The sequence below is a fragment of the Aythya fuligula genome, chromosome 7 (genome assembly GCF_009819795.1).
Source record: "Aythya fuligula isolate bAytFul2 chromosome 7, bAytFul2.pri, whole genome shotgun sequence".
NCBI lineage: Eukaryota > Metazoa > Chordata > Aves > Anseriformes > Anatidae > Aythya > Aythya fuligula.
Genome location: NC_045565.1, coordinates 24557604 through 24570280, shown reverse-complemented (window position 1 = coordinate 24570280; position 12677 = coordinate 24557604). Strand labels below are relative to the sequence as shown.

The following is a 12677-nucleotide window of genomic DNA, read 5'->3' as shown; positions in this document are numbered from 1 at the left end:
CTCCCCTCTGGTAGCTGGGGCTGTGCTCTTGGGCCTCGGGATGCGAGCACGGGAAGCCTCGCAGGAGATCCTTGCCGATCTCACCTCGCCCCCAGCCCTCTGTGTTGCCGTGGGGCTGCGCTGCCGCGTGCCCGGCCGGGATCTAACCTGCCCTTTGCTCGTAGAAAGTGACCCACGACATGGACATGTGCTACGGGATGATGGGCAGCCTGTTCCGCAGTGGCTCCCGGCAGACGCTGTTTGCCAGCCAGGTGATGCGCTACGCCGACCTCTACGCGGCCTCCTTCATCAACCTCCTCTACTACCCCTTCAGCTACCTCTTCAGAGCCGCGCACGTCCTGGTGAGTGGCAGAGCCGGGGGATCCCCGCGGGGACTGCAGCCTCTGCCTGGCTTCCACGAGCCAGGGGAAGGCACCTGGAGGGCCGGGTGGCATCTGGTGGGCCCGGAAAGCAAGTTCTGGGGTTTGTTCTCTGGCTGTCTTCAGGGAGGTGCCCTAGGACAGGGACTCCCCTCACCATCTCCTCTCTCTCCTCCGGGTGTAGATGCCACACGAGTCCACGGTAGAGCACACGCACGTTGACATCAACGAGAAGGAGTCGCCCATGGCCACGCGCAATCGCACCTCAGTGGATTTTAAAGATTCCGACTACAAGCGGCACCAGCTCACCCGCTCCATCAGCGAGATCAAACCGCCCAACCTCTTCCCCCAGGCACCTCAGGAAATCACACACTGCCACGACGAAGATGACGACGAGGAAGAGGAGGAGGAGGAAGAAGAGGAGGAAGAGGAATAAGAAGGAAAAAGCAAAGCATCTCTGAAGACAAACCGTGACTCTAGCAGTGATCAGGAGCAGATTCCTATGTGGGGGCCCTTGGGGTGATGGGTTTGGGGGGGTGTGATTCTTGCAAAAGGCACATTTTGAAAGTGTCCGGAAAACTTTTAACAAATTAACACTAATCAGGAGGAGACCCTTGTTTTCAGTTTTGCAGACGGTTCAAAAAGACGAAGGATTCTGCCTGGGTGGTGCATTCAGATCGGACTGCCTGCCTGTGCTGTAATGCTGCTCCCGTTTCCTTTGGGGATGCTGCATGGTTTTTCCCTCTCCCACGATGTGTTCCATTTGATTTTCATTTGAACGGTGTCCTGTAAACGGTTTTTGCCATTTGTTACATTCACTGTGAAGGAGGCAGGGATGTGCTGGGCCCTGCAGGAGACAAAACGATCCAAATCCTCCTGCCCCTGGGGTTGCTGCCCTTACCTCTCTTCTTCTGTGTTACAACCACCGCCCTCCTGCTGGCCGCGGCGCTGCCGTGGCTTCCAGCTCTGCGTTCACCCTCTGCTTGGTGTGAGTTTCTCCATGTAAGTGGTTCGATTCCTCCGTCCGTCACAGCGGTGGGATTCCGGCTCTCACTTGCACAGCTGCAGCTGTACACGTTCCGGCTTGTAGGTGCTTGTTATCCCCTCCCCGTGTTTCAGAGCTTTCTTTCATCGTTGGCATGTGATGCATGACTTCCAGCGCGTCCCTCCAGCAGCTGAGCCGCACACTGTCCTCAACTCCTTCTGTAGTTTCACCAGGAAATATTAACCCAGCAGCTCGCAGCTTTAGCCTTACGTTAGCTACGTTAGCTTGTTTTCCTCACTGCCTGTTACCGACCTTCCTGTCTGCTCAGCTTTAAGAAGGCGAAGCATCCCAAAGACAAAACCAGCCACCATCTGGAGCGAAAGGGCCTGTTTTTAGGGTGCTGCGGGCCACGGGTGCCTGCCCTAAGCCAGGAGCGAGCACACGCCGCAGGGCCAGCCCCGTGGTGCGAGCCAGGACGCTCCCGTCCTGCAGGCTTTGCCTTTGAGCTGGCACGGAGCACGCAGGAGCTCAGCACAGGGAGCCCTGAGCCAGCCCGGGGATGCTGCAGGGACAGGGCAGCTCCCGGTGGCTTTCCTCTGTGCCCTGGGTGCAGCCTCCCTTGCTCCAGCCTGCGCCGTTCGCGTCTGAAGGGATTACAGCGGGGGCCCTCTTGTAACGAATTCGACTGTTGTTTCAGTACCATAAATGCATTTAATCTTTTTCTTTCTTTTTTTTTTCTTTTTTTTTCTTTTTTTTTTTTCCATTTTAAAGTACCTTAGGAGAAAATAAACAAAGTACACACCACCATCTGAGCAGGAAATGCTGCTGCTGAAGTGGCAGTTTTCAAGTCAATAAATCTTGATGTTTCTAAGAAGTGTTGGGCGCTTTGTGGCGCGCTGAGGGCTGTGCGGGGGGTGGCAGGGAGGGCCAGGAGGGGAAAAAAAAAAACAAACCTCCCGGGGAAGTGGCAGCGAGCCTGGCTGTAGGGGTTGGTCTGGTTGAGCAGGAAGGGAGGGGGGAATAAGGTCGGTGTTACCCCTGTCAGCTGCGCAGGGGTGGGTGGGAGGGCGTGCAGACCTGATTAAACACAGAGGAACCTGGGGACAATCAGTGCTGGCACAGCAGGGGCACCAGCTGGGCAGCAGCACACAGCCAAGGGCTGCTGGTACCCCCGTGGCGTCCCTGGCATCGGGGCCATGAGAGCCACCACCAAAGGGGATTTGGTACCCAGAGCCCAACCAGAAAAGCAGCAAAATGTGGCCACAGAGAGTGGCCAGCAGTTAAGAGCCCGTAACACTTCGGTGATTGCTAACAGCCCCAAACCCAGCACTGGATGCCCGGCCCCTTGCTTTTGGGGCTGGATTGCAGTGAGCAGCCTCGGCTGAGCCAACTCAGCCCCCTGGCCCGGCTGCAGGAGGGGTTTGCAGGAGCCGTTCCCCAGCCCTCTGGCCAAAGGCCATGCTGGGATTTTGTAAGTTTATCCCTCCTTTCGCCAAGTAGAGCCGCCCGAATTTTTCAAGCTCTAGCTCAGCAGCTGGGAGGCTGCGGGAAGGGCGGTGCGGGGGGCTCCGCGCATTCCTCCTGCCTCCACGGTCCCACAAATAGCTCGCTGCCCGGCTCCCGGCGAGGACTCGGCGAGGCGGCAGCAATGGAAAATATTTGCCCCTCGCTCGCTGGTGGGAAAGCAGCGGGCAGAGCGCGGCGAGAACCAACCGTGCTGTACGGCGAGCAGGGTGTAAGGAAGGTGCATTAGTGGAAGAAGGAGGCCAGCGCCCTTGAGGGAGCACTTCAGGAAGGACATCAGCTGCTTGCCACTGCCACCACCTCCCCAGCTCCTGGACACCACCAGGGGCCCCCTGACCGCTCAAGTCACACCCACCAGCGCAAAGAGCAAGCCCTGGCTCTGCGGGGAACGGGGTCCGGCCTCGCCGTGGCTCTCGACAACTGCAGAGGAGGCAAAAGGTCTGCGGAGAGCTGGGTCCACGGTCAGCGGCATCAGCCCCACCACCCGCGTGCCGAAAGGCGTCCCTTGGAAAGGAGGGGGGAGCGTGGAGGAGGGAAAAAGGCATAAACTGGAATGTCCAACAGAAAAAAAAAATCATTTATCTAAAAAGAATAGAAATAAACAAAATGCTTTTCAACAAAATCACAAAATATACAGATAAATCTGGTACAAAATAAATAGGAAAGCTTGGAAATCTACAACAAAATTCGAATAATTATAAAATCCGTTCGTATGACAATCAGTATCTGAAACGTACACACTGCATTCACGAGCTCGGCTGTGCTTCCTCGGGTTTATGTACACAGAAGGAAATACTGCAGTCGGAACACTACAACGCGGGCACCCCGGCGTCATGTACAATATGATACAACGGGCAGGGACTGGGGTGGTGGGCGACAGACACGGGGCAGGGACCTCGGGCGGGCAGCTAAGGGGGGCCGGACGCAGTGCCGCGGGTGAGCGCGAAGCTGGGAGCGGAGGGGGACACAAAGGGTGAGTGGATGGAGCCAGGAGGAGCTGCACAGCCCGGCCACAGGTTTTTGGGAAGGCCCAAAGGAGGAGAAAGGTTTGGGTTCGGAGCCCACCGGTTGCAGAGACCCAGCTGCTCACGGCTTCGCAGTGCCGCAGGGCTGTGCTCTCGAGTATTTGGGTTTTCAGACTCTGTGTGTTTGGCACCCGGCTGTCTGCCCAGTGATTCGGTTTCTGAGCTTTGATCTCCAGCATCGCCAGCTCCCGACCGGCTGCGCCTCCTGCTCTTGCCCTCCTGCAAACCACAGCAAAGTGGGAGCAGGGGCGAGGTGGCTACAACCCAGGTGACAGCAGCAGTGCAGGAAGCGGCTCTGCCCAGTGTGAAGGCCAGAAGGTCAAAGCCCACCGGCTGAAATGGGGCTTGAGAGCAGGAATTGCGCCAGCCTGATGCTGCTGTGCACAGAGGAGCTCACCGAGAGCCCCGCCACATGCCCACACTGATCTTTGGAAGAAACCAGAAGGTTTCCGTCAGTATTGGCACTTCCAACTAAAGGCCTATGGTGCAGGCTACTCGTCTGACACCTAGAAGTTTCTCACTTGAATTTGGAAGGATTTGGTACAACGGTGATCACCAGAAGTTAACGCCTTCCTTTCATAAAGCTCCATGGCCTCCAGACAGCTGAAATGTGACGCTAGACTGTGCCGCCAAGCCCTACTGCTGGGACCAGCCTTTCCTCCCCAACAAACCCTGCTCCTCAGCCAACTCCTGTCCTGCCTCCAGGAGGAGGAAAGACAAAAAAGCCGAGCCACCTCTTGAGCATGGAGCCACCTGCAGCCTCTGCCCATCTCAGGCACTTGCCTGGCTCCCAGCAGCAAAACCTGAAGCCAGGCTCTACAATGGGCTCTGTGCCTCTCGTTCAGATGCAGCCAGACCCTTCGTACCTGATCTTGGTGCAGAACCATTTCGGTCTGACCTGAGGCTAATGAGAACATCGCAACTTTGACAGTTTGGTGCTACTGACCTGTGAAACCTCCTCCACCACCTGTACCGTGCCATGGGATGGAGGCAGCTTGCCAGCATCCCTTTTCCTTGCCTTCTTTTCCCTTCCCTTCCCTCAGCTCGGCGCTGGGACAACCTGGCAGCCCAGGCTTTCTCCTGGGGAATGCAGCAGCCTCCCCAGGTTAGCAGCCAGCCCCTAACAGAACAGCAAGAAGGCAAACCAGACTGAAACGCTGCACCACACCGCTTGGCACCTGCATCAACAGCATCCCCTCGCTCGGACACCGCCTCGAGGACGTGGCTGTGAAGCTACAGGCAGAGGGGGGCTTCCCAGCTTCCCAGCCCGTGGTGCAGAGCTCGTCCCCGCTGCTGGCCCAGTCAGGATGAAGGCTGCTCTCTCCTCTGTGCCGTGAGAAGATGCCTGGTGGCAGTCAGGCTCGTTCAGCTTCTCATTCCGTTGCTGGGACAGACCAACCCTCGGTATCCAGGGGCTGGGCGCTTCTTTGGGTCTGTTTAGAGCCCCGCTGTGAAGCCAGGGCAGCGGGACGTGCAGCAAGCCCGTGTCCGTGGCACACTGAGCCTCTCAGCACCTGCTGGGTTCCTGCTCCATGTGTGGCTGTGTACAGAGCACGGGCAGGACCGCGTTGAGGCCGGTCGGACACCTTGCGGCATCGCTCCCCTCCCACCAGCCCTGCTTTTCTCCTGGCAATCCAGACCCTGGGTAACTCGACAGCTGGTACTGGTTTTAAAACCACAGACGTGTGTATTAGCAGATAAACCATGTACAGCTTTCACATGGGAACCATTTCTATGGATAGCCTAGTTCAGCACGAGGGCGATGCGTGTCCCAGCTGCTCCCGGAGGACGTGGCCGTGCTCCCCACGATGCAGGGTACTTACACGGGATGCTCGCGAGGAGACAGCGCTGCTCCTTGCCATCCGCACCCACAGCCCTGGGCTGGGCTCCACGGAGATCACGGGAAGCACCCCCGCTGCCCCTCGCACGCAGCTGCCTCTTTGGTTTTCTTCCCTCTGAGCTGAACTGAGCCAGAGCCCAACGCCGGCAGTGCCAAAACGGCGCCCCAGCCTGAGCTGGGCCCTGAAGGCTGAGGAGCACCAAGGGGCGACGTCCGCAGGTCATCACGGGCGGCTCCCCCCGCTCCCCCCGGGCTGCCTCCAGGTCTGGGGTGAGCGCACAGGGCACGTCCTGAGACCCCTGCTCTTGCCAGCTCCACCTGCACAAAAAGGCACTTAAAGAAAAGAAGACAAAAATATACAATAATAACCCTGCGGTAAGGATAGAAGGAAGGAGGAACGGACCTGGAGCAGCTGACCCCTCTTGAAACAAGCCCAGGACCTGCAAGCCTCACCCCAGCCATGTCCCCTGGCACAGAGCTCCCAGCTCCTGCTGCCCCGTGCAGGTCCCGGTGTCAGACGGGGCCTGGAGCAGGACGTGTGTGTGTGTCAGGGGGCAAAAAGGGGGTGAGAGGAGCACGGCTACAGCTGGGAGCAGGAGAGGGAAGCACGGGGAAGACCCACACCACGGGGCGCAGCACCTCCTGCCCTGCTGGCACCCCGTCTCTGCTCCTCACCCTGCTGGGACACCCCGTCCCGAGCTCCTGTGCTTTGAGGGAGGAGACGGAGGGGACAGACAGACAGCACTCGGTCAGCTCCGGGGTCTGCAGAGGGGATGAGGCTGCTTTGCTAAGCCCACCCGAGCCCCTCTCCGCTCAGCTAGTGTGCTTCGTAGCATCTCCACGTCACCAGAGCCAGTCTCGTTTGGAGAAAGATTCTCATTGGAAAGCAAGAACATTCCTTCACTCTTTACAAAGATTTGGCAATACACAGAATTTAAAAAAAATAATAATAATAATAATGAATCATAGTTACAACAGATTCGGGTTCATTTCATTTAAAGGAAATTCAACCAACAGGAGTGTAAAAGTTATAATTCACAGTTGTGCATTGAAGATATTAGTGTTTAAAACGTCACTTTCAAAGAACTCTTGTGCAAAATTGTATTGACAGTAGAAACCATGGCTAGGTGCCCTCCCCAGGCCGTCGGGCCGCCGGCCGCCCCCCTGCCCGTGCCGGGAGGCCGAGGGGGCAGGGGAAGGCGGCGGGCAGCGGGGGCCGACACGGGAAGATGCAGTATCCTTTCTACGAGTCAAAGCCTTGCCAAGGTCTGAGGTCAAGTCCAACGGCTCCCAAAGCCCCCCGCTGGTGCCCCGCGCCACCCTGATGCTGCGGGGACGTGGCACGGATCCGAGCCCACCTGAAGGCCAGCGGCGAGCCAGGGGAAGCGGCCCCCCAGCACGGGCATGGCCCCACAGCCCGGGGCGTTTCCACCTCTGCAAACACCGTCCGGAGCCTCAGCAGCCATCCTGAGCTGGGCGCGGGACTCCTCTGTGTGTGTTGGCTCCCGGCACCAGGGCAGGGAGCCCCTGGCATTTGTTAAACAGTAAAACTGCAAATACCCTGAGAACAGGGAGACGGGACGCTTTCCCCTCCGCGGAGAGGACCAAGCCTTGCTCTTCAAGCTAATTAGTAGTAGCAGCTCCTAACCCCTCCGGGGCAGGTACGTGTTTTCCATCTGAAACACATCCATAAGCAACTCTTTTTCTGGCAATCGTTTCGCTTCCCGTTACTGGATCCGTACGAATGAGGACAAACAGTCATGCACAAAATCGCCTGGAAATTTTGGAACAGTGCAGCACGGGCAGAAGCAGGAGGTATTTGCTTTGGGATCACATGGCTTTGGTTGGAAAAATTTGGCTTTTTTTTTTTTATTATTATTATTTAATGGAAACAGACACTAAAACAAATCCATCACCTGCCGTAAGAAGCAGAAGTCAGATCTAGCGAGCAGCCTCGTCCCCGAGGGGGAGCTGCCTTGGCTCGAGCCTTCCCTCCTGCAGCAGGTTTGACAACACAGATACTGCATCTCGCGTTCACCACCGCGTCAGACACTCCCGACAAACTTTTACATTCATCAGCGCTGGATAAACAGCGCTCAGACAGGGACACACGCTGTGACATCTCACCGCTTCGCCTTGGGAGAAAGGTGCAATACCCGCGGCTCACTGGGAAAGAGCCGGGCTGCAGCCGGCCAGGGCTGAGCCCTGAGCTCTGGGTGCAGGCAGAGCGCGACTGGAGTCTGAGAAGATGTTTTTTGGATGGGAAAAGTTGATAAAATTTAACGCAGGAGTCGAGTTTAGGGGCTCTGTTTTGTTCCCAGAGCTGCCGGCCCCGATCTCCCGCAGCGGGTATTGCACCTTTCCAGGCAGCAGGCAGCGAGCCAGACGGCGGGCACCGAGGGTGGGGATGTGTTAGGGTGCCTTCCCTGACCAGAGCGGGGCAGGCACGCAGGCACAGAGCTCTGGCAGTTGCTTTTGGGGCTGGGGGCTTCTCTGGGGGTCAGCTGAGGTGACCTGGGCGTACAGAAGGGAAGGGAAATGCTGCATAACCCACGATGCCCGAGTCAGCGCTCTCTCCTTGTATCACATTTTGTTTGAGACGGCACTGGGAGGGGGGACAATCGGGAGGGGGGAGCATTTTTGTTGTGTTTTTTTTTTTTTCATTTGAGGATTTAAAATCCATTTGTGGGAGCGGGGAATGTGTGATGCACAACCGCCACGGGGTGCCTCTCACTTCCACCCCATCCGCACGCAGGTTTTTGGGGTGGAGGAATTGGTGTCTGCTGCCCAGCACGAGGCAGCTGGGCGGGAGGCTCTCTGCTCTGCTACCACGGTAATCCCTCAAATGGCTGTTAAAAGGGGCAAGAGAGAAGGAAATGCACTGAATCCGCTCAAAGGAAGGAATGTGGCTGGGAAGAGCCCGGAAACAAACCTCTCCGAATCCCTGAAGTGCAAAACACTCGCGTCTGGAAAGTTTGGTCAGTTCTTGGAGAGGGCAGGATGGTCCCAGCTCCTCGGCAGAGCCCATCCTTGCGCTGGCAGAGGTTTGCCGTCACCTGGAGGATGTACTTTGGGCATAACTGTAGCAGCATCTTTTGTGTTAATACTAGAGATCTCACGGAGGTGGGGGGAGAGGGGCCGTTCCGTGTTATTTAACAAAGGCTGCACATCTGCTCTGGGTAATGGTGCACAGACCACTACAGCATGCAAGTGCTTAAAAGCTCGTTGTTGTCAGGTGCACACAGGACTTCACAATGCCACTGTCAGGAACTCCAAGGAAAAACCACCCCCTTAGGTCAGCATGGAAAACGACACCTGCCTTTCATTTTCACCAGACTTGCAGTTTTGCTAATTAACTCCTGCCCCCCCCCAGAATCATCTTCAACACCCACAAAGGTTTTGGAGGTTACAAAACGGCAAGTGTTAACAATGCTTTTGTCCGTTTTACAAAGAAACCTTCAGAAATTCGAGGGATCGTTAAATACCAAAATAATCGCTCCTCCTTCCCTGAAACTTAACTGGGAGAATGTAATAATACTCATCCCTTGACCCTCCAGGTGGCTGAAACCAGAGTTTCCTTGAAGCTTACTCATTCTTAGGACACAAATACATACAAGTACCAGTTACTAACTTCTTCAACAGGGCAACAAAAAGGACCAGAGAGGGGTGAAAAGAGGCCTAAGGACTTTGGAGCCAATTCACAAAATCACAACAGAGCCTATCTGAGGCTGGGGAGGGACAGAAACAATTTAAAACTCTGCAAAATACTTTTTAAAAACATGATCTCTCTTGAAAAAATAACCGGAGCAGCTTTTAAACTTCTCCATATGTGTTTGAGGAGGAAAAAACCCAACAAGGATCAAAAATACAGATAAAAAATAAACATGATTCTGCTTTGCAGGAAGTATGTTCATTGTTCTCAAGGGTGGCTCACCATTCCCAAAGTACACTTGGGGCTTTAGTCTCTCTCTGTCTTGCTCTTTGCTCCTTTCTTCCCGTTTCTTCCTCTTCTGCTCCCAGAACGGACGCACAAGTCTTTGGTCTCAGAACACTGGATGCAGCACAGTGTCGCAAGCACATACTAACGGTGTTCACACTCGGGGAGGAGGCAGGAAGGAGCGAGGGCTGGTCCTGCTGAGGAGATGGGATGGGTGGGTTGTGGGAGGTCAGCTCCTAGATGGCTCCTTCACTGTGCATACTGTGGTTGGGCTTGTTGTGAGTCACACAGTTCTGTTCGTTCAGCAGGTTTGCTGTCTCGTCCGGCAAACCGTCATGCAGCTCCGTAAGAGTCAGTTCGATTTTAGTGTTTTCACTGTCCGAGGACTGAGGTGTTTTGTCCATCCGGGATGCCATCAGGGCATTTTGGTACTGCTGTCTGGAGATCTGCTCCGAGCACGGAAGGAAGGAACGAAAAGAGCCAGTCACATTTTGTGTCTCCGCTGGACACGAAAGGAAAATGAGGTACCTTGCACACTTCAACCCCGGTTTACCTGGCATCAACTCCACTGCTATAAAACATCCCTGTGCAGAGATTTATTCCTGTGCAGAGATTTTTTAAACCAGACCTCCATTTCCTTCTAACCATGCACATTTTTAGGGCCCAAACCAGAGTTCAGTCTTTTTCCCTGCTTCAGTGAGCTCTGGGAGAGGCTCGAAAAGTCCTCACAGAGCTAGAGGGCAAGAGCATTGCTGCCCTTGTTTAGGGCAGCAAATGCAGCAGGAGCTAGTTCCTTATCCTGGTACATAAGGGCATTTGATTCTAAAAAAGACTGGGGTCTCCACAGAGTCTGGACCTAATTAGCAACCCATGAAGTTTTCCCCTTCCTGCACTTAGCAGGGGCAGTCATGGCAGGAGCTGGCCTCGAGCACAGAGCATTTTGATGCTGCCCGTGGGGCACCAGGTGTGAGGAGGTCACAGTCCCATACTGCTGGATATGGTGGTATGGGGGAGCAAGATTTGAGAAAATCAAGTTTTGGTAGCAACAGAGCAGAGGGACTGGAAATAGAGAGACTCAGATGGGTCAAATCACTACTCTGAAAGCCAAATCCAAACATGCTCAGGTCGCAGCCCTGGCTTACAGGGTATTACCTGAGAAATGCCTGCGTGGCACAATGACAACGTGGCTGTTGAGTACCCTGCCCTACGTACAAAGCAGAGTGATATAAAAGGAGGGCTACAAGTCTGACTGCAGAGACACCAGACAGTTCAACCCAGTGAGATTTGGAAGGACTCCGTATAAGCCAGCATAAGATGAACAGCTGCTCTGTACGGCAGATCAGCCGTGGAAATCTGTAGCAAGAATCACTTGTCCAGTAATAATAACTCAGCAACCTGAACCACTGCATTTGTCAAGTTTTCAATCAGAGACTGTACTCTCCTTTTAAAATTTGGCTACCTGTAGGTGTGGAACAATTGATTTAGCATTCTAGTATTTCTATTCCATTCCACAATTTCAATATTGAATTAACTTTGACAGGAGTTGAGTTCATGAATCATTTGGGTTGCACACAACGAAAATGTGAGTGTGCACTTAATTTAAGAAAAGCATCAAGGTCAATTTCTGGCCATGGGACGTCAGCTTCCCTCGACTCCCAGCTGGGCTGGAACTGCTGCCAGCATTTGCTGCTCCTCAGCTCAGCTACATTTCCTTATCCCACAGGACTTGTGCACATTTCAGCGTGGGATGCACCATGCTGGGGGACAGAGCTGTATCCGTGCAGCCACTCACTGGTAGTGTGAGACATGAGCCTAACATCAAGTTAAGATAAAGATGAATGTCCAAGACATCTCTGAGCAGAGGGATGACAAGTTAGAAAGTAAGATCAAGAACTGCAAACTAAAACCAAAATCAAAAGTGAATAAATACTGCAATGAACACAAAAAGTCTCGTCCTTTAGAAAAGGATGCTGTCAGATCTCCATTCAGATGGCTCCAAAGGCTTCACAAACTAAGTCTTTCAGGACTAAAAGCAGAGAGGGTGTTTTCTACTATCTCTCCCCAGGGGACCTGAAATCCAGAAATTTGTGTGACCAATCTGCTTACAGGCCTAAATAAGAGGAACACTGAAGACAAATCATTGGACAGCAGAGACTGAGAAAAACTATTTAAAGTGATTATCTAGTGGCTGTTTTCATAAACCTATTTACTCACAGAGCTACAAAGCAATCTAGAGGCACCTCCCTTCCCCAGGCTCTCCATCCCATCAGCCCAGCCCAGCCCCCCACATTTTTTCCTGGGGCTTTATCAGTTTTTTTTTCCTACCTTGACAAACTGAATGTCTGTGAGTGCTTTCACTGAGTAGTCCGGGACGTACACTTGGAGGAAAGATGCATTCAGCTGGTTGTTGCTGCTCCCTAACGTCGGTGTCACTGCGTCGATGCGATCACTTCGGTTTAAAGAGTCTGAGTGATTCAAGCCACAGGGCCGAGGTGGAGACTTGTTTTCGGCTGGGAAATGGGCAAGAGCAAAAGACATCTTAAATCAAGTAGAACACATTCGAAGCCACCAGTTTCAAAGGGACATCATAAATCGCAAAGTAACACAGAGCATCTGCAAATACTTGACCTACTCTTACATAGACATGCAGCTAAACAACAAAATGACCCTGAAAAAGAGCATATTTTGAATCCAGAGCTGGTAGCCAACATCATGAGTAGGATTTAAACAAACCTGGTTTGGTTTGTGCTACAGTGGATGTGCCCTGTGCACACTTGGTCACAGTGCTCCTGCCGCTGGAAGAGGCAAACTCCCAAGGCTCCGTTCAGGAGCTCTTGATAGTCAGACCGTGCTTAATAGATTTTTTTTTCTTAATGGTTTATAGTTGTAACTCCACACCACACCTTTCATCCACAGTCAGTCCCTGCTAACCCTTAGCCCATTTTATTACACCTGGTACCTGCAAATACCGCCTTGTTTCCTGGATTAGAACAGTCATTTTTAAAAA

At 53.8% G+C, this 12677-nt stretch overlaps 2 protein-coding genes across 2 annotated transcripts in view; one reads left to right on the top strand and one right to left on the bottom strand.

The window, feature by feature from the left end:
• NT5C2 (5'-nucleotidase, cytosolic II) overlaps positions 1-963 on the top strand; it is a 56264-nt gene extending 55301 nt beyond the window's left edge. The window contains exons 17-18 of the mRNA XM_032191154.1: positions 165-341; positions 544-963. Coding sequence (XP_032047045.1) covers positions 165-341; positions 544-795 — 429 coding nt within the window. The 3' untranslated portion in view covers positions 796-963. The remainder of the gene's footprint in view (positions 1-164; positions 342-543) is intronic.
• A 5626-nt stretch (positions 964-6589) lies between these two features.
• Positions 6590-12677, bottom strand: part of CNNM2 (cyclin and CBS domain divalent metal cation transport mediator 2) — a 111404-nt gene continuing 105316 nt past the window's right edge. The window contains exons 8-9 of the mRNA XM_032191051.1: positions 11996-12180; positions 6590-10116 (exon numbers count right to left, since the gene is read on the bottom strand). Of these exons, the coding sequence (XP_032046942.1) occupies positions 9907-10116; positions 11996-12180 (395 nt within the window). The 3' untranslated portion in view covers positions 6590-9906. The remainder of the gene's footprint in view (positions 10117-11995; positions 12181-12677) is intronic.